At 54.0% G+C, this 23,821-nt stretch overlaps 1 protein-coding gene across 2 annotated transcripts in view; it reads right to left on the bottom strand.

The window, feature by feature from the left end:
* The window catches only part of NOL4L (nucleolar protein 4 like), a 126,192-nt gene that overhangs the window by 65,075 nt on the left and 37,296 nt on the right, over positions 1–23,821 (bottom strand). For both annotated transcript variants that reach the window (XM_019748480.3, XM_019748479.3), the window contains exons 2-3: positions 12,429–12,584; positions 6,301–6,412 (exon numbers count right to left, since the gene is read on the bottom strand). In XM_019748480.3, coding sequence (XP_019604039.1) covers positions 6,301–6,412; positions 12,429–12,584 — 268 coding nt within the window. The remainder of the gene's footprint in view (positions 1–6,300; positions 6,413–12,428; positions 12,585–23,821) is intronic.

Below are 23,821 nucleotides of genomic sequence, written 5' to 3'. Positions count from 1 at the left end.
CCATCATCAACCCAGACTTGACCTCCTTAAACCCAGGGGCATGTTGGGACCTGCCCCCCCACCAAAAAAATCCATGGTTGGATGCCGTATATGACAACACTGAGATGGTGTCTCTCAAAAGAGCCACAGTTTCTGTTTTCGGATCATGGGTCTTCAGGTGGAAAATTCTGCTGTTTCCATTTAATTTCCTCGAAGATGGGGTTGTCTGGTGACAAACTGTTAGACAACATGGTACGTGAGAAGCCCCCCTCCCCACCTAAGGGACCCCGGTCAGAGCCACAAATGACAACTTCACCAGGTATCATGGTGACTCTTGGTGTTCGGTCATCCATGGAGGCTGAGCGCTATGTTCTTTTATTGATGGTCACCCATGTCCCTCCTGAAATGCCATGGCTGCATATGAGAAGGTCTTTTTAATAAAGCCCGGTACAGCTTGGTTTAGAAAAAAAACAAAACAACAACAACAAACAGTGGCTGGGACGGTGCTCTTGGAAGGTGGGAGAAGGGCTCTTCCTTGCCCTATTCCCTCCCCAGCAAACCCACAGACCAGAAACTGCTTTTGGTGCCCAGAGGTGACCCAGGACGGCTCGAGAAGAGGAGGCAGGATGCCCTTGTCTGGGGAAGCTGGGACATCCTGAACCACGTGCTCACATCCATCAGAGGTCGGTGTGCAGTGAAATGTTCCCATCTGCAGTTCCAGAAGTGAGAGTTCTGTGGGGGAGACAGGACCTTGGCGGGCAGGGAACATTCCAGGTGAGGGAATGCTCCAGGGAGCTGACTGTGGGAGGTCAGAGCTTGGCCACAGCACAGTCAAGTGGAAGGCAAGCCGGGTTTTCTTCAGTGGGGAGTCCCCACGGCTCTGGAGGCAATAAATGCCACACAGAGAGCATCAGCTTAGTAGGAAAGAGGCAAGGAGCAGGCAGGCCTGCAGGCGCTCACAGGTGAGACAAATGCCAGGATGGGGGCTGAGCTGAAATGGACACATGAACGAGGAAAAGTGGCTTCTGTGGACTCTGCTGAGACAGGCCAGGCTCCTGCTGTGGTCAACACATGCAGTGGCTGTGGGGACAGAGTCCCAGAGAGCAGTTTCCAGGCTCTCGGCCTCACGTGGAAAGGTGCTGGCTCCGGTAGTAGATGGCCGTCGGCTGTGGCTGGTTGGCCGTCAGCTGTAACCCTTGAGCCATTGGCCGCTAATATAACTGCCGCGGCTGTGCTGGGGAGTCGAGTCAAGGAGAGTGGTTGGTCGGTTGGCAGAAAAGCAGACAGCAGGTCGCACATCGTGTGAATCCAGCCTCCAGTGAGACCGTGGTGGTATGACTCCCCTACCTACGGCTCCGTGGGTGTTCCTTTTTGGCCTCACCATATCCTGCGTTCTTATGTGGGGAACAGAAGCAGAGACCCCGTAGGCCGTCCTGCACGACAGTGGCCATGCTTGAGCCACCACAAATAACCTGATACCATTGGTGAGTTAGGAGCTAGCAAGGGTCATGGAGTTGAAATAATCCAGCAGGTCGCTGGTGACAAAAGCAGAGGAATTACCCAAAGAAATGTTTCAACACCTCTTTGCCAAGGAAAACTGAAACCAGCCCAAACACAAGACCTAGTTTTACAGGCCTTGAAGATAATCAGCAATGCAGAGTCTTTACCCAGGCCACACCTCGCAGGCAGGCGAGCCCAGCGCTGACCCCCACAGCTGGGCTCCAATGGCATTCATTAATCAAGGTAAATCTCAACTGAGGCGGTGGCCTTCGCTCCTCCAGGTGGAACACAAGGCGGTGGTTCTCATGATCTTTCACCTACAGAATGGAAGGACCCCTTGGTTCTGGGCACCTGTGGCAAGGACTGGGTGTTGAAGAATGCAGGGTCTCAGCTCCCGCTCCCCGCACAAGAACGCAGGACATGGTGAGGCCAAAAAGCAACACCCACAGAGCCATAGATAGGGGAGTCATACCACTATATTCTCGCTGGTGGCTGGTCGAGACACAAAAGCAAACATCCGCCAGTACCCCAACAGGGGGTCTTCCTGCACCCCCGTTTCACTGGCGGCCCGGGCAAGACACAGGAAGTAGGATCCACGTGATCCGCAATCAGCCACCAAAGCTTGCTAACCGCACTGGCTAGCCGCAATCCGCTGTCCGCTTCTCTGCCAATCAACCAACCCCTTCACGTAGCCACGCAGTTATATTAGTGGCTAATGGCTAACCGGTAACAGCTGATGGCCACCCAGCCACAGCGGATGGCCATCTGATTACAGCTGATGGCCATCTACTACCCGAGCCAGCACCTTTCCACGTGAGGCCGAGAGCCTGGAAACTGCTCTCTGGGGCTCTGTCCCCACAAAGGATGTGTGCATGATGAAGGCCTGCTACAGAGGAGCCCCGAGACCAGCTCCTCATGGGTCTCGGATTTGAAAACAAAATTGAGGGCTGGGGCAAGCCAGAGGTGATTTAAAAAACAACCACCAAAACCCTCTGTAGGAGAGAAATAAATCAGTGGCTCAGCAAGTGTTCAAGGAGCACCGATGTGTGTGCTTTCGGGGTGGGGCAGGTGGGGCAGCCCAGTAGGTACAGTCCCTGCGCTCAGCAGGGTGGGACTGACGGCAAGTCCATTAGAGCTCAGAGGAGGAAGAGTTCAAGGCAGCTTTGTGAAGAAAGGATCTGAACCGGACTTATGTTCAATCACTCAGCTGACAGCTACTTAGCACTTGCCAGGACCTCCTCGCAGACACTCCTGCTTGATGCTCCCACAAACTCCACAAAGTGTGTGCTGGTATCAATACTTCCTTTTATAGAGGAGGCAACAGTGCATGGAGAGGCTATGCAATCTCCCCACGTCACCCAGCAAGTGAGGGGGAGAGCTGGGAGAGGACAGGCCAGCAAGCGGGCCAGCATATATTTTGTCACATCAGAGAACACAGAATGTGCCCCCTGAGGCTCCTCTCCCCAGAAGCCAGGGCTGGTCTGACGGCCCACTGGTTCTCATTCTCTGTCTGCTTTCCACCTGGCTCAGGGGCTGGTGGAAGAGGAGCGTGGAGCCTGGAGGCCCTGGAATTTCCCATCCTTGGACTTCCTGATCCTCAGCAGCCTCCTTTGTTTGTGCTCCTGGCGCTGGGGGAGGGTCTGGGACTGTCCAGGCCCCCACACTCTGACGGGACAAACCGCTAAGCAGGGGAGGCTGCTTTGCTTCCTCTCTTTCTTTTTAACACGAGGCCAGGAAGCGAAGCATTCTCCCAACAGCCCCTCGAGAAGTCTCCATCCTGTTCCCTGTCCCCCTCCTGCCCCACCTTCCTGGGACAGGAACCCGGGGGCCTGACTCTGGGGCCAGGGGCAGGTTCTGATTTCCCTGCAGGCAGGCGGGAGGAGGAGGAGAGAGGGTTGGCATGGCAGGAGTGCCTGTGAAAAAGGGGTCGGTGTAGCTGACCGCATCATCCAGAGAGACTAGCATGGTAGGCGGCAATAAAATCCCCAGGCTCTCAGGTGGGGCAGAAGGGAGAATGCCAGCTGGCGAGTGTGGTCCAGGCAGCTAATGCCTCTGCCCATGGAGCAGACAGGGGAGCCTTTCAGACGCTAAGGCTCTCTCTCCACTGGCAGCTTCCAAAAACCAAACCCTTCCCCTTTGCCCAGCATTCAGCTTATGGACCCAGGGTGTTCACCTGGGGTGACAAACCATGTGTCTCCCCACAGGGCCACCTGGACACTGGCAGTCTTGAGTCTGGGCTCCTTGTGTAACAACATGGGAGACAGGCTGATGTTGCCCAGGCACCCACTGCACCAGGCACCCAATAGAATGCGGCCGTTTAATTCAGCGGCATCCTCATGACCGCCTGGAGAGAGGTTTACTCCCATTTTGCTGATGAGAAGATAAATCCGCCTGCCTTCTGGGGACGTTGGACCAATCGTTTCTCGACAACACCTTTCTGTGCCTCATTTCCTCGGCTGTAAACCGGGATGGATACCTCATAGGCTCGCAAGAGCTGTTATGAGCAGATGAGGTTCAGAGAGGTCCCCTAACCTGCTGAGGGACACACAGCACGGAAGAGGGTGGCACACCCAGGCCTGCCTGACCCCAAGCCCATGCCCTTCCATGGGCCATGCTGCCTCCTGCTCTCCTGGTATCTCTTCCCCTCTCTGCATGAGAAGCTCTGCTCTTGGGGACAGAGAAGTGGCATTCCACCCAAGGATAGGCAAAGCACAACCTCTCTCCACCTGCCCTTTGTCCTGCCTGGAGCAAGCCCCTGGAAAGAGAGGCTCCACACCAGAGCTCACAGAGCTGGTTTATATTCTAGGCCACTCCTTCCTGGCTGTGTGCTCTTTCCCTCTCCACCTCCCTCCCTTCCACCTCCCTCCCTTCCACCTCCTCCCTCCTTCTACCCTGGGGTGGGGGCACCATGGTGGCAGCATGAAAAAGAAACAGGCTGCTGCTGTGCTGGCATCACCCTTCCAACCATGCGGAAGCCCACAGATGAGGAGGAGTGGGGCTACACCCCTGGAGACCTCACAGCCTTCTCTCTAAGGAGTGGGGGAGGTGAGAATGCCCTCCACACCAGCAGGAAGGAAGGAAGCAGCAGAGATGGAGCCTGCAGACACCCCAGAGTAGCCCACAAATGCGGGGCCCTCTTGGCCTCGCCTCTGCTCCCCCAGGCAAATGGTTTCTGTATCTGACTATGCCAGTTGCTATGGAAATGATTAGGACAGAACAGGAGGGGATAGGCTGATGGATGGACAGAGAGACCAGGAAGCTGCCACCAAGGCATGCACCCTTGGGGCCCAGACCTGGGCAGGGTGGGGAATGCAGCAGGGAGAGCCTTCGTGGCCCAACTGTAGGTACTAAATGGCCCAGGGGTTGCAGCTGGTGAGCTAGGGCCAGGCTGTGTGGGGCAGGGGCCTCACTCCGGCATCCAACATGATCACAGTAACTGCAACAGCCGCAGCTCACTCCTGCATGGTAGCCGTGTGCCAGGTATAGGGATTAACCCTCAAATCTCAGCCCCTGAGATGGGTACCATAATTAACCCCATTTCGCAGAGGAGGAAACTAAAGCTCAGAGAGATGACGTCACTGGTTCAGGACACACAGCTATTGAGCAGCAGAGCTGGAATTTGAACCCATTCAGTGTGGCCCTGGAGCCCCGATCTTAAACCCGGAACCCAGCACTTATTAGGGATTAACTAGATTTGTTTCTGTGCCTCGAGCTTTAGAAGCTATCTGATGTACCCGATGAAGCAGCCGTGGCCTAGCGGCCCCCATGGACAGGAAAGCCTCTGGAGCTGATGAGTTGGCTGGTGTCAGAAGTTGCTCGCGTGAATCAGGGATAACCAACATGAGAGGGAAACCCCAGGTGATGCCTGTGCTCCAGTTCCTCTGTGGTCACCTACCTACGCAGGCTTCACTGTAGATTTTCTCTTTCCCAGATTTGGAGGATCCCACCCAAGTAAACAGGTCGCCCTTCATTCCAAGTCTATTCCCATCCTCAGGCAAAACACCCATGGACTTCAGCAGGCTTGAGGCCCAGGAGCAGCCCAGAAGCCCTAATAAATCGCCCACCTGGGCACCATTTCTCAGGGCAGAGTTATATCACACCAGCCAAATGTACTGGCCCATCTTACTGTGCCAAAGCCATGTGGGAATAGATGGGCCTGAGGGTTACTGGACGGCTCTGGGGACATTTAGGTTAGGGGTGTGGGGATACTGAAGCGAGGGTCCTTGCTGCATCTCCCTGGGTAGGGAAGAGCTGGGGAGCATGGATATTAGGCCAAGGAAACAACTTTGGCTGGTCACAAGTGCTCTGGGCATTTTATATTCTAACCCGTTCCCTAGATTTCCTGGCTGTGTTCAGGGAGGACCTACTAGTAGCAGGTGTGTGGCTACAGGGTAGGAGGGTACACACAGCGAGGGCTGTGCTCCTGTCCTCTGGGAGCTTACAGTTGGGTGAGACCAAACCCATGTGGACACCGCCGAGGTGAGACCTGGATGGCAAGAATTACAGAGCTTAGGGAATGGGGTGAGGTGGCTATTTCCATCCGGAACCGTGATGGGAGAAGAGCATGTGACCTAGGCCTTGAAATGCAATAGGAATGTACTATTGGTTTTTGAATGAAACTGTACATTTGAAAAATAAAACCCAAAACGAGGCTCTCTGGGCAGCGCCGTGAACCCACACTGGCCTCTGGGAATTGTGACAATGACTGGGTGTGCACTTCCCTATCTGTGCCTGCAAAGGGCAGGCCCTTCTGGTGGGAGAGCCTCTCCTGGCACCGCCTCCCCCTCTGTGAGCTTCCAACACGTCTGCCTCCTCCCCTACCTTTGGGCTCCAGGCCGTTGGAATTAAAGTGCATTCTCTTCTGACACTCCGTGCAGCTCATCAGGAACCGGGTCACAGCCTCTCGTGGAAGGAAGGCGTAGGTCTCCGCGATCTGGGGGAGAGAGGAGGTTGCGTGTTACACGGATCTGTGGGGAAGCACTTAGTCACCGGGTCACAAAGGGCTGTGATTTGGTGGCAGGCCCTTGCCAAGGAAGGGCAGGGATTTGAGGAGCAAGGGGTAGGTGTCCTCGATTCTCAGCCATGGAAATGAGTCAGGACTTTTGCAGAAAACGATTTGTTTTAAAAATTAGAATAGAAGAGCTTAAAAATTTAAAAAGCAAAGCATTTAAACATCATCTAGTCTTTCACTTATATTCTAGTAAGTAATATTCCTCTCAGAACATTTTATTGCTGCTACTGAAAAATGAGCTTATAAACATTGCTCTAGGGTAAGATGAAACAATTCCCCTCTTAGGGATGAATAAACTGAGACCTGCTTAATAAATCCACAGGCTCTGGGCCTAAAAACAGAATCCAAAGTTCTATCTGCAAGCTATTTCCTGCCATAACTCACAGATCTAGAACCTTTTTAGGGAGATCTCTGACAGGCTGATGCCAAGGGATCGTATTTTTCAAACTAGACAGGCTCTTAGGGACCCCGTTGTTCCAGGTGAGGTCATGAGGCACAGAGAGGTGAACCCATTTGCCCAAGGTCACACAGCTCTTTCGAGGCAGTGCCAGACTAAAGCCCATCCTCCAGGTCACACCACCCCATATCTGCCTCCAGAAGGAATACAAGAAAGAGGTTGGGTAGGGGAGTAGGGAAAAAGGGGGTGTGGGCCCAGAAGCCCAGCCCTCTCCTCTAGCCCTGGGTTTTGGGAAACCCACTGGCCCTGGTATGGCTGCCTGAGGGGCCCAGAGGTTCCCTGGGCTGAGGCCAGTAGCTCCCCAGTTGCTGGATTTTGCACATTTCCCCGAGCCCAGGCCCTTCCGCTCCTCTCCACTAAGGGGCAGCATCACCTCAGTATTCCACTCTCCTCGCCGCAGCCCAGCCGGGAAAGTTGGCTGAGGACGCTGGTCAGCCCACAGGCCGCGGGGGCTGCTCTTCAGGACAAACCCGGTCTGCACCTTCGGGATGCATAAGTGCCCTGCTTCATCTCTTTGGTGGCCAGGAGGTGCGGTAGGGTAGGTGGAGTGGGTGGGGTTGGGTGGGGTGGGGTGGGTTGGGGGATATAAGAGGCCCAGGGAACCTCCAGGCTGTGGGCAGGCCTCAGAGGACCAGCTCAGGCTGTACTCCCAACTCAGTGGGCCTTTGAGCTCCAGGGGCCACTCCTGCCTGGCAGCCAGCTGCAAACGCTGAGTAATTTTGGTGACACAATTGTTATTTCTCAGCTGATTTGATGCTCTGCGGAGCAGGCAAGCTCCTTGATGAGTTATCTCCCTTCCAAATGCCCTATCTGATTGCCTTCCACTGGAGGTCAGGGACAAGGGCAAAACCCTGGTCTCTGATTGGAGCCGGTAGGTGGGAGGGTGCTCGTGTGCCTGTCCTTGGATATTAGGGTTGAGGGATGGGGGCGTTCTTGCCACCCACATGGACATCTTCATCCCAGCCCAGAACTGCCTGGAACTCTTAGGGAAGGCATGTACCTCTTAGGCCTGTGGGGTTGGAAGGGATGGGCCCTGCTGAAGGGCTGATGGCTGCAGGAGTAAACGGGCAAGAGGACAGGGTGCCTGCTGGGCAAAACAGAAGGATGTGGCTGACCTGGGCCAACAGAGGACCTCACAGGTGCCCTGAGGTCCAGCATTCCAGGCCAGGCCTCAGAGGAACTGAGCAGAGGACTTGGGGAGGATGGTCGAAGTCTGCTGGGTAAAGGAGGGAAGGTTCATAGCATAGGCACAGCTCTACTTCACTAGATGGAGCTCACCTGCCACTGGACAGAGGAACCATTTTTACAGGGCTCAGGGAGGGCCTTCCTGCTGCCCACAGCATGGGCAGAAGCCTTTCTTGCCACCTGGCCTGCTGAGGGTACAGGAATGTTTCCCATAGAGGGCTCTGACCAGGGGCCGGAATGGTGGCCACAGCTCCCCTGGCCTTGCAGGGACGCAGCAGTATGCAAAGGCCAGCTAGAGTGCCACATGCAGGGGGAGTGCTGGGTGTACCTCCTTTGCGCCTTGAGTCTCACCAGGGGACAGGCAAGGTGGACCAAAGGCAGGTAGGTGAGAAGTTCTTGGAGCTGTCTGATGGCCAGAGAAGGAAGCCCTGCCCTGCATGGCTGGAATGTCTGCAGCCTCGCTAAGAGCTCCCTGGGAAATCAGTAGAGTGGAGTCCAGCCCAGCTCTGTGCTGTTGTAGGGACCTGCATGGAAGAGGATACCTCCCCCGACCGGGGCCTACAACCTTCTGCGGGCATCTTTTGGTTCAGCCTCCTGGCTTGTCCACACGAGAAACAGAACCTCCATTTCTGTTTGACTGCATGGATGCCCAGGGCCACCGGACCGCAGGATGAGTTGAAATGAGGAGGACTATCCCAAAGGATGCTTTAGTCACTAGCATGGTGGTTTTCAGATCGTTTTAGGGCTCTAGGCACTACTCTGGAAATAGACTCATGCTGAAGCCCAAAACATGAAACAGATAAAGATAGAGCTGCTGTGTTTAAGGAGGGGAAGCTCCAGGACCCGTCTGCACCCAGCATCCCTCAGCTGTTCTGGGCAGCCTGCTGCCTTGCTCTCCTCAGGGCCTCCTGCCTGGGCCCTGAGACCCATATGTGAATTTGCCTTTTACATTTTTCCTATTAGTAAAAACTGAGATAGATTTAGCTGGGAGGGACAGCAAAAGCTATTTGCAGAGTCGTTGACTTGTAAGGCCCCATTTCGCTCCCCAACTCAAAGGCCGACAGAGACAGATGAGGCCAATTGGGGGGATTTGCACCACTTCACAAGATCCTCCTTCTGCCCTGCGGGTGGATTAGCACATGGTGGGCCTGGAGCAGCTGCTGACCACATCTGGCCCCAATTCCAAAGTGGTCTGGGCAGCCAGATCCGGACTCGAACCCCATCTAGCCTACCAGCACCCTAGGAGAGAGGGAGGAAGCAAAGGGACTTACTCTAACCCAGATGAGTGCAGACACCAGAAAAGCCCATTGAAAAAAGACCAGTCTTCTGTTGGGGTTCAGTGAACTTTGTAGAATGACTTGGAACCCTCCCCAGCCCCAGCATTGGCAGGATGCTCTGGGATCCTCTGCCCCTCAGGTCACATTGCATCTGAGGCAAAGTAAGGTAGGGGCTTTATGCACAAAGTGGGAATCCTCCTGCATTAGCCACTGTCAATGGCCATCTACCCCTGGCTCATATACTTCCCGCTTCAGAAAGATCATTTACCTAATCCTGACCCGTTGCTGAACAGTGGTAGGTGCTAGAAAGTTCTTTTTTCCACTGAAGAATGGGCCTCCTTTAATGCCCTAAACAAGTCTGCCCATCTTCTTTCCAGTCCCCTGCCTCCCACACACACCCTGGGCTTGTAAGGATCTGAAAGTCTCAGGTGTCCTAGAAACCACAAGTCCCAGGATTCAGGTTTGGCAAAATACACACAGACAGGTCCCCAAACCCCTCAGCCAAGGGCCTGATACAAACCCTTTGGTGTCAGGCTGTGCCCCTCTGCAGCCTTTGGCTCCTTTTCTACAGGCACGGAGGGGTGGGGGCCTCATGTCCCCTGGGCAAGGCTGAAGAGCTAGGCTTGGGTTGAGGAAATGAGAGCAGATGAAAAGAGGGGGACAAAAACATCCAGACACCACCTCCACCCCCAGAAAGGAAAAGGGTGGCATGAGAAGGGTGACAGATGGGGAAGGGGGGAAGGGAGAGGAGGTGCACAGGGGAGAAGGGAGGTTCAGAGGCCTCCTTGGCCTCACACCCACTGCAGGAGGGCCCTGGCCTGCTCCACTAAGCCTTGGCCCTGCTGCTGAAATTCCAGCTCTGTGCGCAGCCCAGCTGGCTCACCGCCAGTCATGTGCCAGCTCCAGGCTGGGCATCAGGAAGTGGGGCACGCGGCAGGCATATGGACAAGAAGCCAGAAGTGCAGAGCAAAGGGCTGGACGTCTGCTTGGCCCAGGGACACAAACGCTGCCAGGACCAGCCCAGGCCTGCCCTCTCGACAGCACGGAGGCCACAGCCCCTGGCCTTCATAAATATCCAGGGAGTGCCTGCAGGTGAGGCTTGGTGCTGGGTACCGAGTGGCCCAGGAATCACATGGTCTGGCTGGCCCAAGCCCATCTACCTGGAAAACAACAAGTAATTGGCCCAGCTGAGCGCGGGGGTTTGTAGAAAGGCAATATGTGTAGTGGTCAGGGTGCAGGCCCTGGGGCCAGTTGCCTGGCTCTGCATGTCAGCTGGGTGACCTCAGAGAGGTTGTACATCTCTCTGAGCCTCGTTTTCCTCATCTGTAAAATGGGGATAACATTAGCACCTGCTTCATACGTACAACCTTCATACGTGTGAAAGCTCAGAGAATTGCTGCATGGTAGGTGCTGAGCACAGGGCCTGGCACATGCTACTTGCCCAGCACTGGCAAATTTAATGCTGAGAAAATACGCTGGGTCTCACTGACACCAAGGGGCCCCATTGGCCCCAGCCTGGGTGTCCCTCCCTCTGCCCATGACTCTCTAGTGGAAATACCCTCAGAACTCCCTTCCCACAAGTTGTTTCCCACATGTACTGAGAAGCAGGAGGGGTGGGCCAGATGATATAATCATCTCTTGCATCCCTCAGCCCAACCTCCCATCTCTCAGAGGCCTCTGGCACAAGCGTTCATCCTTAAGACTCATTTAAGGCAAAGGTCATCTTCTGAGGTCAAGGACAAACCAGATTGTTGGATTTTTTAAAAATCAGGCCATATGGACACAAATTATAGACTTATAGACTTATACAGCCAACTCCACTGCAGTCCAAGGCTCTTTATACAGAAAACTTAACTTGGTGTGTGTGTGGGGGGGGTGGGGGTCACATTCTGCCTTGGGTGGAGAAGCACAGTCACAGAGGGGCAGGTTTCTTGGAAGCCACAGAGAAAGTCAACACATGAGGGCATGAGGGCACTGGCTGACTGCTACTCAGGTGCTGGGTGACCTTAGGCAGCTCAACTCTCTGGGTCTCCCTTTCCTTAACTGTGAAATGGGACCACAGTGCTTCCATGACAGGACTGGTATGGAACTTGAGTGAACATAAAGTGCTTGGCTTTACAGGTTTAGTGGCGGGTGCTGGACAAATGGGTCAGAGCTGTGCATAAGCCATAATGATGGGGGTCAAGAGGGGATGGGACCTGAACACAGGCAGGGCCCTCCCGCTTGGGCTACCATCCCCTCTACCTCCCCATGTTTGATGTTTCCCACCCCTAGCAATCTAGCTGTCTCTGCTCCCTTCTGCCTACCCAAAGCTTAGAATGCTGACTTACATGTCACCTTCTCCATGAAGCCCTCGGCTTAGCACAGTTTCTGGAGGTACCTTTGCTGAATGCCCAGGTACCGGGTTCTTGTTGCCTCAAAGAGAGTCTTGGAGACATTTCTGTTTCTCACGTCTTGGTTTTGCTCTCAGCCTCCCCACCCCAAATAGATTTGTGACGTCCTGGGGGGGTGGGGACCAAGTCCTCAGACTTCCCCTGGAGAACTCCCAGTACTGACTCCACAGAGTGGTAGGGGATAGAAAGAACTCACACATAGGAAGCACTCAGGACAAGCCTGGCACACAGTAAATGCCATGGAAGCACTTGCCCTTACGAATATTATTATTATCTAGCCACCCCAGCCCCCCATGGCCCCAGAACAGGCTGCCAGGGGCTGGGGGTGAGTGGAATGAGTGAGGCAGAGACCAGAGAGAAGAGGGCTTCCCTCCTGCCCTCATCCCTCTCCTCCCCCACAACCCCCTTCAACCTGCTTCTCCTTTGTGCTCAGACCGCAGAACCCGCCCCCTCGCCCAGTGAGCCATCTCTAGCTGCCATGCCCTTGCCCTGTGCCCCCTAGTCCCCAAAGGCCATTTCATCACGCCTCAGCTCTCTGCCCCACCCCCTGCCCAACATGTGCGGAGCTCATGGCCTCCTGCCAAGGCCTGGGGCTGCCAGCAGAGGCAAAGGGACAGGAATCTCACCGCTCGGTAGGTTTTCTTCTGCCCAGCGTGCTTGGGGGCTTTGCCTGGCTCCGCTGAGCTCTCCACATGCATCGAGTAGATGATGTCAAAGAAATCTTCCACCACAGCGACCCGCTTCAGAGAGATGCCCTCCGGCTCCGACAGGCCATCTGCCCCCTGCGAAAGGGTGGACAAGCTGTGTTACTGTCAGGGACGATGACGGCGGGGTGTGAGCTGGGCCCTCAGGCCGGGTGGTGGGTCGGGGGTGGGACAGTGCTGTTCCCTGGCCCCAAAAGGCCTCTGGTAGATCTGGGAGGCTGGGGGTAGAAGGAGACCGCTGAGAGGACCCCAGGGAAGGGGTAACAGAGTCAGGGTGGCTGCTGCTACTAAATCTACCAGAAACAATGGGCAGAGAATGACAACAACGAAAATACAAATTAAAAAACCAAGAGGCTCCATGTTCACAATTTCAGACAGATTGTGCCAGACTCAGGCGGGGAGCGCTTGAATCACACTGCTGTGCCAAGACCATCCTGGAAGTCTCTGGGGAGGGGGGAGTGCTAAATAGATGCGCCCATCAGGAGCTCGCCAATTAGCGGTAACCTTTCACTGTGGTCCTGGGCTGGGGTCCCAGGGGAACGGCTTGGATCACCTGGGTGACTCTTGCCTCCGCCCTGGCCTTTCAGAAAAGCTTTTCACCATTGCCTGCCCTGCCCACTCCAGCAGCTGAGCGCCAGCAACAGCACCAGGGCTCTTTGTGTGAGGAGATGTAGAGAATAACAGACATGAGGCCACATGGAGGTGGCAGGGCTGTGTGAGCAGGGTGGCTGTGGGCCTCTTGCCCCGGCCTCTTATCAGGCTGACATGAGTGCTGTCAGCTGGCCCCAGAAAGGTGTGCCAGGATTGAGATGGGGTCCTGCACTAGCAAACTGCTGCTGCACAGACACCTGCCTTCTCCCACTAGTAGAGCTAGGAGGGTGGGGGTGGAAAACTGCAGGGTGTGAGGTGGGGGATGCAAGGATGGGGCAGGGTCCTTAAGGGAGCAGACTGCTGAGTGCCTTATTCGTAGGGTAAGGGTTACACACAGACTCAGCTATACCCAGCTCTCAGCCTTCATCTCCCTAAGGGGAAGACTGAAGGGCTCTGGGGGCTTCAAAGAGGAAGCTAAGGGGGGAGGCTTTGGGGAAAAGGAGGTAGGCTTTTCTCTAAAAATGCGTGAAACACAAATCTCCAAGACAATTCTTCCCCAAAGGATCCTGCTCAGGAACTGTCAGCTCTGTGAGGGTGTGGGCTTCACGGGTTGGCTCACAGCTGCCTCCCCAGCACCTAGAACAATGCCTGACACATAGCAGGCTGAATAAGTAAGCACCAAATGACTGGTTAGGAGTGGCAGCCAGGCAGTGTAGTGTAGACACACTCTTGCCCAGTTTGAATAAGTCCCCATCATTTAAGTGGCTGTGTGGCTCTGAGCAGTTATTTTGCTTCTCTGAGCCTCAGGTCCTTTATCTGGAAAATAGGGATAACAGAAGCACCTTCCCCACGAGCTACGAAGAGGAATGAATGAGATATATGTACAGCACTCAGCACCGAGCCCAGCCCAGAGGAGCTGCTGGATAAATATTGTCATTGAGAAGTGCTTTGCCATTTGCCGAGTTCCCCCCAGCGACAACAGGCTGGACATCGCAAGGAGCCTGGGAGGTCGTGAGGACCAGGGCCTGCCTGTGCTGTGGCGGCTGGGAAGCGGCAGAGCTGGCTCAGGACCTCAGGCTTTGTAGTTGGCGGAGAAGAGAGGCCGTGCTGAATGGGATCCTGGCCCACAACACATTCTGGCCACAGGCAGGGTTTGATTTTAACCAGCGACTTTCCCAATGTGCCACGATGGGCAAACAGGGTTGTCTCTTTGCCACCGATCTACTTGAGAGCAGCCGGGGATGATGGGACAGCTGGGATATAGGGTACTAAATCCTAGACAGCCAGCGGGCAGCATTCATGAGTGGTGACCGTGGTGGTGACCTCACCTGGCTCTGAACAGGCCCTTTTGCCAATGGCTTCCTTCCTGGTCAGGATCCATTTCAAGGGGGACTTCTCAGATAGCTTGCATCTTGGGGTGGGGTGGGGCAGGATGGTGTGTGTGTGCGTGTGCATGTGTGTAACTGCCTGCTCGTCCTGCTTCCTTGTGGTGCGACTGTGAGCAACCTCTTCAACCTCCCTGGGCTTCACTTATGAGATGAGCTATAAAATTCCATGACTCTTCTGCGTTTAAACTCTTCTCAGGAGTTACTGTTACCTCTTTCTCGGGGGTATCTGAAGTTCTGGGTAATTTGTAAATAGGGCTTCTCAGTGACTAACTCATTCACTAGCTGACTTGTAACTCCCCAGCATTTTGGGGACCTTCAAATATTGCCGTGAGAGAGTTGAATGGGACACATATTACAACAGGTCATAAGATACTTCTAACCAGAGGTTCATGTTGACAAAAACAAACAAAAGAACCTTAAGAATGAAAATATAACTGGGTTTCTATTTCTTGATCTGGGTGGTGGTTATACAGGGTGTTCAGTTTACAAAAATCCATTAATCCGAACACTTACAATATGTGTACTTTTCTGTATGTCTGTTAAAACATAATTTTTAAAATGTATACTTAAAAAAGTGTAATGGGTGGGTAGTTCCACAACATTTTGATAATCTGAATCCAGAGGTATAATGATGGACTTAGCTGCTTAAAAGTGAATAGACCTCTTTGCTCATAATATTGTTTTAGGCCACATATACTACTGGAAAAGGGAGATAAAATTTTGTGGGAAGGAATGGAGAAAGCAATCTGATAAAAGACAATATTTCAGATAGGTGAGATGAAAAGCGCCCCTCATCAGCTTGGTGACCTTGGGCAGGTCACTTCTTGACCTCTTGACTCAGTTTCCTCACCTGTGAAATGAACCTAAAAAGTCCTAGTTGGATGTTCCAAGGATTATGTAAGAATGTACGTCAGTCACCTGCCACATACAGGCTTGTAAATGTTCATCTCTTCCCTTTAGACCCACCGAGTTTGAACATTTTATGTTTAGAAATCTGCTCTTATCTCTAGTCCCCCTGATCATGGGTCCCTCGAGGTGATATCTATCACATGAAGACATGCACAGTCTTATGTAATTCCTAAATAACACGCTAAGGCTGTCACACAAACTTGGAATAGGCTTTCCTAAAGTCAAGGTGTAACTAACAGACCATTTTTTTACACGGCGAAACACTGCTCCGTCCCAGCCTCCTACCTCCACGTTAGGCAGACACAGCTAACCAACAGCTTTGTACCTGGCCCAGTGTGACCATAAAATTATCCCAGAGAGACTCTGCAGGGGAGCATTTTTAGTAGCTCCTCATTTAAAAATTGATGGCCATCTCCCTCGATGTTCAAACCCAGGTCCTGTGATCAGTCTGTCTCAACTGCAGAGATGTACACAGGAAAGGAGAGGGCCGTAGCAACCAGAATTCACCCCGCACAAGGTCTGCAGAGCCACACCTTGAACTGTCCTCCGCTGAGCTGTGGCCACCTGGACACCATGTGTGCTACACCCTAAGGGAAGAACACCAGGATATCTGTGTGGCCTTCAAGGAGAACTCTGGCAGGAGAACAAAGAAATCCCATGGTAGTCACGTGCCACAGACATCTCTGCCATGCCCTGTATCCAAAGAGGTAATAACCTTCATGCTAAGTGCTGTGGGAGAGGCATGCCTTCCCTAGCTGAAAATCCAGACACAGCTCTATGAGGCAAGAGCTGCTAGTCAAGGGAGCAGAAAGTACCTTCCCCTAGCCTTGGGATGCCCCTGCCAACCACTTCTGCTTTGTACCCAAGTAAGCTTAATCCGATTCATTGCCCTAAACACACTGGGCCCTGGATTGACAAAAGAGGCTCACTTCTTTTACAGGCTGGATAAAGAGGGGGCCTGGAGCCGCCTAACTATGCCCAGTTTCCTTGGAACACCAAGCAAGAGTGATGGCATGGAACCCTTCAACATCCCCATGGGAAAAGCCATGAAAAAAACACATGGTCAGTTGCACAGGACCGACCTCTGGAGCCTTCCTGCATGGGGAAGAATATTGCCATGGTAACACACTCCATCCTTTAGAAACAGCCAACTCTAAAACAGCCGGCCACACTCAAGCCAACAAAACCCTGACATGGCAATTGTTTCTAAAAATTCATGGAGTTACTAACTTTCTTGGACAATACCATCTTCCTTAAACCCAGCCCATTTGGGTTCCAAACTAAAGGCCAGGTTGCAAGTCATCAAGGAAATCAGCAAATGTCTACTTAAATACTGCTGTTATTTCAGAATATTTAGAACAATTGTCCTCAAAGTGTGGTCCCTAGGTCACCAGCATCAGCATCATCTGGGAACTTGTTAGAAATGCAAACTCTCAGGCCCCACTTACCAAATCTGGGGGTTTTGAAAGGCATCAAATAATTTTGATGTGCGGCAGATTTTGAGAACTGATGAGTGGAATGTCTCCATGATTGAGACAAGAAGGTAACTAGTAGGGAAACTGGCACTGGCTCATTAAATAGAGACATGCTCTGTGCTTCTAGGCCTAATAATATATTAATATTTTCTTCTCTGGTGAAGGCCAATTTTCCTAATGTTAGGAACAAAAGAATCTTATTGGGTAACATTAGTATAAATTCAGAATACCTTCCCAGAGACTTAATGTGGATTATGAATAGAAAGGGCAAGAGCGCCCAGCATCCTGGCATCAGATTTTTAAGTCCTCCCTGGCAAAGTGAATTAATACTTAAGCAGGTCATCCCTTGACACTCTCTTCTGGCTTCCTCACTTTCCTCAAATGATCTGAATGCTCAACACAAGGAAAGCTGCTACATGCAGGGCTGCAGACCTATGAGGGAGACAGCATGTCTTACCAGGCCATTAGCCAGGTTCATGCCGGGGTGGCCTCATGAGCTATCGTCAGGAGTTATCCCTCAGGTGAGGTCCTGAATCTGACTGCATCTTGTCTGTCTCCCCACTAAGCCAATTAAATGACCCCTGCCCTTGATAGCAGGTGAGGTCCAATTGCTAATGGATTGCAATTCTGTCATCTCCATTGGAACTTTGAAGTCACTTGCTGGTAATAAGTTATATACTTATCAAGGTGGGCTCACCATTTCAGACCACTAGGGTGCCGTTTAGTGCACCACCATCACTATATCAGCGGTGTATGCCTTCCAGCAATAAAGAGGCCATGGTTGAGATGATGTGGCTAAATAGCACGGACATTTCTCAACTGGTCTCCTACAGTAGAGGAAGAAACCACAGAGAAAGTCCTTAGGATGTGCCTTTTTGGTGCATTTCAGATCCAGCTCTCGACAAGGCGTAAGGATCAATAAAATTGCCATCAGAGGAGAAGGTCAGTCAGCAGAACCTACCCCCTGGGAAACACACCTCTGGCTACCACTTGTGTGGGAGCCCAGGGCTTCAGGGGGTTGATTGCACAGGCAAATGCTAGGATGTTGCTCCATCCCATTTGGGCCAGCTGCCTAAGTGGCTGAGATGACAGGCAAAGGCTACTGCGAATATTAGCTGCATGTTCCTCCTAACTTCTGAACCATGGCTGTTCCTCCTGTCCCCCAAACCATACTTTCACACAATCAGGCAGGACCAGGGTTTTGGAAATTGGGGTAGCAGATTCTGGGAGTTCCTACAAAGTCCCATTCCAATTCCTGGCAGGACGGAAAGAAGACTCAAGAGAAGGAGTCAGCCTTAGAGGGAGAGGCTGGTCATAATTTAAAAACCACAATAAATGGAGAAAACGAAAAGAATACAAAAACAGAATAAAGACCCTCACCCAAATATCCAGAAATGCTCTGCTCAGAATCCCCAAGAAAAGCTGGTCATAATTTGTAACGGACAACCAGGTGATTGAGGGGAGGGTGTTGCTTAAATAAGGGACAAAAACAGTATTTGCATTTCTCTCAATTATGAATACTATCTACTGTGGATGAGAAACCAAAAAACCCTCCAAAATAAAGATTCACACCAGAATTGTAGGACCCATAGTTGCATTGAGCTCTGTGGGTCTAGATGGGGCAGAGGGATGGGACCCCTCCCCATAAATAAATACAAAAACAAGGTGCTGAGGACTCAGTGTAGCACCTGCCTCTCCTCCACCCTGTGCACAATCTCCAACTGTTAGTGCCGAGCCACCACCAAGTCGCACCTGCCATCTGGAACAGGCCTCACATATTCCAAGTCCTCCTTTCTGCTTCGCTGAATCTCCATCTTCTTTCAAATCACGCTGGGGACCAACATGCATACCCGGGGCCACAGAGAAAGGTGTCTGGGATCAGCCTCCAAACAACAGTGCTACCTTTTGAGGGATGGCATGTCCTCCAAGCAGCTCTGAATATTTTTCCTTTTTAGGTATTTTTAAATTCTGGGATGTCTGAAAAGGGTGAGGAAGAAAGGGGGTGGAAGAGAAAGGGGTGCAATGGGCCAAAGTGTCCCCCTCTTGATAGGAGAGGAATAAAGACCCCAGTTTAAGAGATGGAGGGAGGGAGCAGCTAATGGCACTCTCAGGTGGGATAAGGTTGGGCCTGGCTACTGGATTCCGGGCTGGGGGTACCAGGAGAGAGTGGGTGCTCTAGTGGTGAAGTCATAGTCCTGAAGTCACAGGACAATCCAGCCCTGACCCTGGGCAAGGGGCTGGCCTGCCTGGGCCTCAGTTTCCTCCTGTGTTGAGGTGACACAATATGCACAGTGGCTTTTGCCATCTCACAGGATGGCTGTGGGAACCCAAACGATACATAAATAGCCGCCGCCCTAGGCGAGACAGCCATAAATGACTGCTGTCACCACTACTCTGGAGGGACGAGCTCCGGGACTGTGGGGACCCGCCTCCCTTGGGCGCCACGGCTAAGGACAGGGAACCGGGTCGCTGAGGGGGGTACTAGGCGGAAGGGGGCGGCCCTGAGCCAAGCAGGCCCGGCGGACGGGTCCCTCCGGGATCGCGGCAGGCGGCCCGGGCGCGCTAACGAGAGGGGGCCCCAGGTGCGGGCCCCACCCAGGCCGGGGGTGGGGGAGAAATGGGGCTTGAGGGGGAGGGGAGCGGCCCGCGCGCTAATGACTGTTGACAGCGCGCGCTGGGGCTGGCCTGGACGCGCGCGCCACTGACAGCTGCTCGGGCGCGGGGTGGGGGCGCGGGGCGGGGGTGAGGCTGCTCACACTTCCCCCACGGCGCACGCGCGTGCGCCTTGGTGGGGTGGGGCGGGGAGGCGCGCGCGCGCGCCGGGCTCGGGTTCCGAGGGCCTGCTGGAGCGGCTCGCGCGGGCTCCTCGCGGGCAGGCAGGTAATGAGAGTAACCATGGCAACCCACCAGAGGAAGTGTATTCTGCAGGAGACGTTAATCCCCTCTCCCCGGAGCTGGGACAGCCTGACTTTCCATTCTCACACAGTAATTAGATACCAGCTGTCAGTGCAGGGGGGAAGGCTCCGAGGCTGCAGACCGGCTTGGGGGGACACACAAAGGGGGTGGGGGGCGCGGGGAGGGCGTTAAAGACACAGGGACTCTTTCCTGCGGTGGGTCGGGCGACGCGCCTCCCCCAGTTTCCATCCTCCGGGGGCGCGCCCGCTCACCTGGAGACCCCGCCCGCGCGGGGCCCCGCCCACTCCACACGCACCTGCTGCGCGCGCGCGTGCCCGCCCGCCCGCCCGCCCTCGCGCTAGCCCCGCCTCCCCATTCCCGGAGCACCTGCCCTGCTCCCGCCCTACCCTCCCGGGACGCTGCCCACCTGTCCTTTGTGCGGGGCGGTACCATTCGATCTGGCCGGCTCTCCTTCAGGGAGCGCCCGCTATGTGCCAGGCGCTGTGCCAAGCCTGATCTGTGTAATTCTCACAGACCCTCTGCGGTAGGCGCTTCTGCTGTTCCCCGCCCAAGGCGCAGTGGGGTGTGGCCATTTGCCCAGGTCACGCAGAATTGAACCCCCATCCTGATGCCCATTTAACCATCAAGCTACAGCGCCTCCCCATCGCGTCCGCATCCGTTATAGTTCCGGGGAGCCTCCCAATTGCTCAGGGAGACAAAACAATCACACTGGTGGCTGGCATTGTGGTGCACTTCATGTGTGCCAACATTTACTGCTGCATTTCACTTTCCCTGCAGCTCTGGGAGGTTCATTACCCCATGTTACAGGTGAGGAAACTGAGGCACAGAAAGCTGGAGCGATTTGCCCACAGTCCGGAAGAACAGAGTGGCAGGACTGGAATTCAAACCCAGGCAGTCAGACCCCAGGATCCATGCTGCCAGCTACTAGGCACTATTAACTCCACCCTTGAGTTCCTGGTGGCTGGAATCCAGCCCAGGTCTCCTCCTTTCACTGTTCAGCCCACCCACATCCTGTCCCAGCATTAGTGAGGAGCTGCCTCTCTTTGCCATACCTGAGAAATCTAAGAAGTTCCTAGGCCTTAAGCCACTGTCACCTCCCTCCCTAATTTTTGCAAGGCCTCCCAGAAACCTTTGCTCTCAGCGTGGGTAGCCACTTAGAAATCATTCTAGGCCAGTCTCTCCATTTCCCAGGTAGGGAAACCAAGACCACCAAGACCAAAGGCTAGCCCAAGGAGGAGATGGCCTAGTGGAATCTTTGGAAGGGGGTGGGGAGTTCAGTCCCCACAAGCCCAGCTGTGCCTCCTGCCCCCCACTCCACAATCAGGCCTAGGGGTGGGGCATGCCAAGGAGGGGCAGGAAGTGCTGAGAAGCAGAGCAGCTCCTGTCCCCAGTGGCAGCGGTGTCTGGGGCAGGAGGAGGCTATCTGATCCCTTCCCCACTGCCCCGTCCATGACCTCCTCCCTCCCTCCATCTCTCCCTCCTCCCTCATGGCCAGGGTAGCCAGCACCCTGAGCTGCAGCTGAGAACCCAGCATTCTCCAACCCAGGCTGCATTCCTGTGGGAGGAGGGGGTGGGGAGAGGCTGGGCCAAAGGCTTTAGGGACAGGGGCACCCTTGGGGATGCCCCACCCTGCAAGGGCCAAGGCCCAGGAGCCTCACCGTTTCCTGCCTCTGCTCTCCCATCTCTCAGTAGCAGAGCTGCCTAAATTTGGCTCCAGGAGGGAAGGGGGTGGGGGGATGGCTGCAGGCAGGCGCTGTCGGAGGCCAGGGCGCAGCTCCCTGTCTAGCCGGCTGGTGTTTTTGCTGTCTGGAGGAGGGCAGGGGGGCCCAGATGCCCTCTCCAGGAAAGGGAGATGCTGGTACCTTCTGACATGCGCTAAGTAATGTGCAAACGACATGCAAACTGAGCTTCAAACTGGCATCTCAGCCAGGGAACAGCTTGGGTGCTGCTTTTGGGATGAGAACAGAAGGACCAAGCCCACTCCCCAGGGGTTTGGTGGGGGGTACAGGGTGTCCAGCGCTGGGAGTTGGGAGACTCAGTTTCTTGCAAGGTATATATAGCTTTGGGGCTTTAGATCAGCAGCTGGACCCTCTGGGTCCCAGCCTGAGGTCAGAGCCATGGCTTTCTCTGCCTGCTCTGGCATAGTGCTTGGCACACTCTGAAACAGGGTTAAGCACATGAGTTCTGTAGCCACCCTGCCCAGGTTTAAAACCTGGCTCTCCATGGGCCAACTGGGAGAATTCCTCAACAGTGTACCTAGGCAAATGGCTAGTGGGATTGAGTATCTGTTTTAGTACAGCTACTGCCCTAGAAGTTGGGCCCAAGGCCACGGCTTGAAAGAACATGGGCTTTGGAATCAGACCTGAAGTCCAGGCCTGGCTCAACTGTCAAGGCTCTGTGGGTCTCACACTCCTCATCTGGGAAATGGGTTCAGGATCTCCAGGCCACATAAAGGCCTGGCACGCAGTGGTCACCCCAAAAGTCTTCCCACTGGTATAGTCTCATTGCTCTCTGAATGCATTGAACTACTTTCTCTGTCCTGTTCCCATCTTCCCTCTCCTGTTTGATCTTTGTCCTGTTTTTTCTCTTGTCTCTGGATAGTTGTAAATCTTCTGCGGTCTCCTCCCTTTCTCTCCACTTGTCTTGCTGACCTCGGGCAAGTCACTGTCTCTCAGAGTATCAGTCTGTACATCTGCTAAATGGAGGTAATGGGAGGTGGATGATGAGCTCTATCTGGGGTTTGGGGCCCAGTAGCCACTTGATGGGTGGCAGCTCTTCTTTACGAGGCCTCCCCCCCTTCCCACCTATCATCCCAAATGACCAGGAGGGGTGGGCTGTACCCTCAGATCTTCGGGTATGGGGTGTGGGGGCCCCGCTTCTCGGTTACTCTGTTTAACCCCAGATAACTGCTCTCCTGCCCCTCGGCCGGGGCTGATATGAGCTGAATCCAACTTCCTGCCACCCAAAAGCCACTTCCTGCCAAACTCGAGCTGATACCAGAAGAACTTGTTTTCTGTGCACAGAGCAGTCCCTGGTGTGGCAGCCACCTGCCTGCCCCGGGTGTGAACATTTTTTCCATTTGCCTGTCTGCCTGGTGATGCTGGGTGGGGGAGGATGGCGACTGCCCTCCTCACCTCTAAACCAGCCCGGTTCTGCCCCGAAGTCGCCTCCAGGCCTGCCAGCCATCCCAGGAAGGGTGCCAAGTGTCCCTTTGGGCCCAGACAGACATGTGTAGGCAGTGATACACAGTCTGACACAGCCACACTGTCAGTCTGACAGAGTTCCCACAGCCACCAGGCATCTGGGCTCCAGGAGACAAGTATGTGACACTGTTGTGCACAGTCACTCACACTCAGAGTCACATACAACCATACAGTCATCAGTCACACAGAGTCACGGTCAGAATCCCGCACAGACAGTTACACCCAGTCTCAGAGTCACACACATACGTACACACAGATACACATCTGCAACCGACTGGAATAGGAACAGGTAATTAGCTGACCAGTGCTGTTCCCTCAGTTTCCCTATCTGTGAAAGGGGGATAACAGCCCTACCCCACAGGGCTGTTGGGAGAGTTAATAAGCAACTGCATGCAGAGCCCCTGTCCCTGTCTGGTCCATGGAGAGTGCCCTCTAAGTGACACTATCTTAGCTAGCCAGAAGCATCCTGTGCCCAGCTCCCACTGAGCTCTTACGTACATTATCACCAGGGAAAGGCATCTCTCCAGGAGGCAAATGTCATCACTCCCATTCTTACAGATGAAGAAACTGAGGTTCAGAGAAGAGACCCACAGAGGCCTCAGAGTGTCCCCACAGACCTCGTCTCCTGCCACACTCTCACTCTGCTGCTCCAGCCTACCTCACTACCTGCCCGCACTGTTGCCTCTGCCTGGAATGTCCTTGCCATTTGCTCTTGGTTTGACCGGCTCCTGAGCTGCCTCCTTACACAATTCCTCCCAAAAGCCTGTGCCAGCCCCTGTTCACTTCCTTCACAACACTTACATTTGCAAAATAGTGTGGACACCCACTGGACT

This window comes from Rhinolophus sinicus, chromosome 13 (assembly GCF_057876585.1).
Source record: "Rhinolophus sinicus isolate RSI-liver-muscle chromosome 13, RSI-T2T, whole genome shotgun sequence".
Classification (NCBI taxonomy): Eukaryota; Metazoa; Chordata; class Mammalia; order Chiroptera; family Rhinolophidae; genus Rhinolophus; species Rhinolophus sinicus.
The sequence above is the reverse complement of the archived record's forward strand: the minus strand, read 5'-3'. Positions and strand labels throughout refer to the sequence as shown.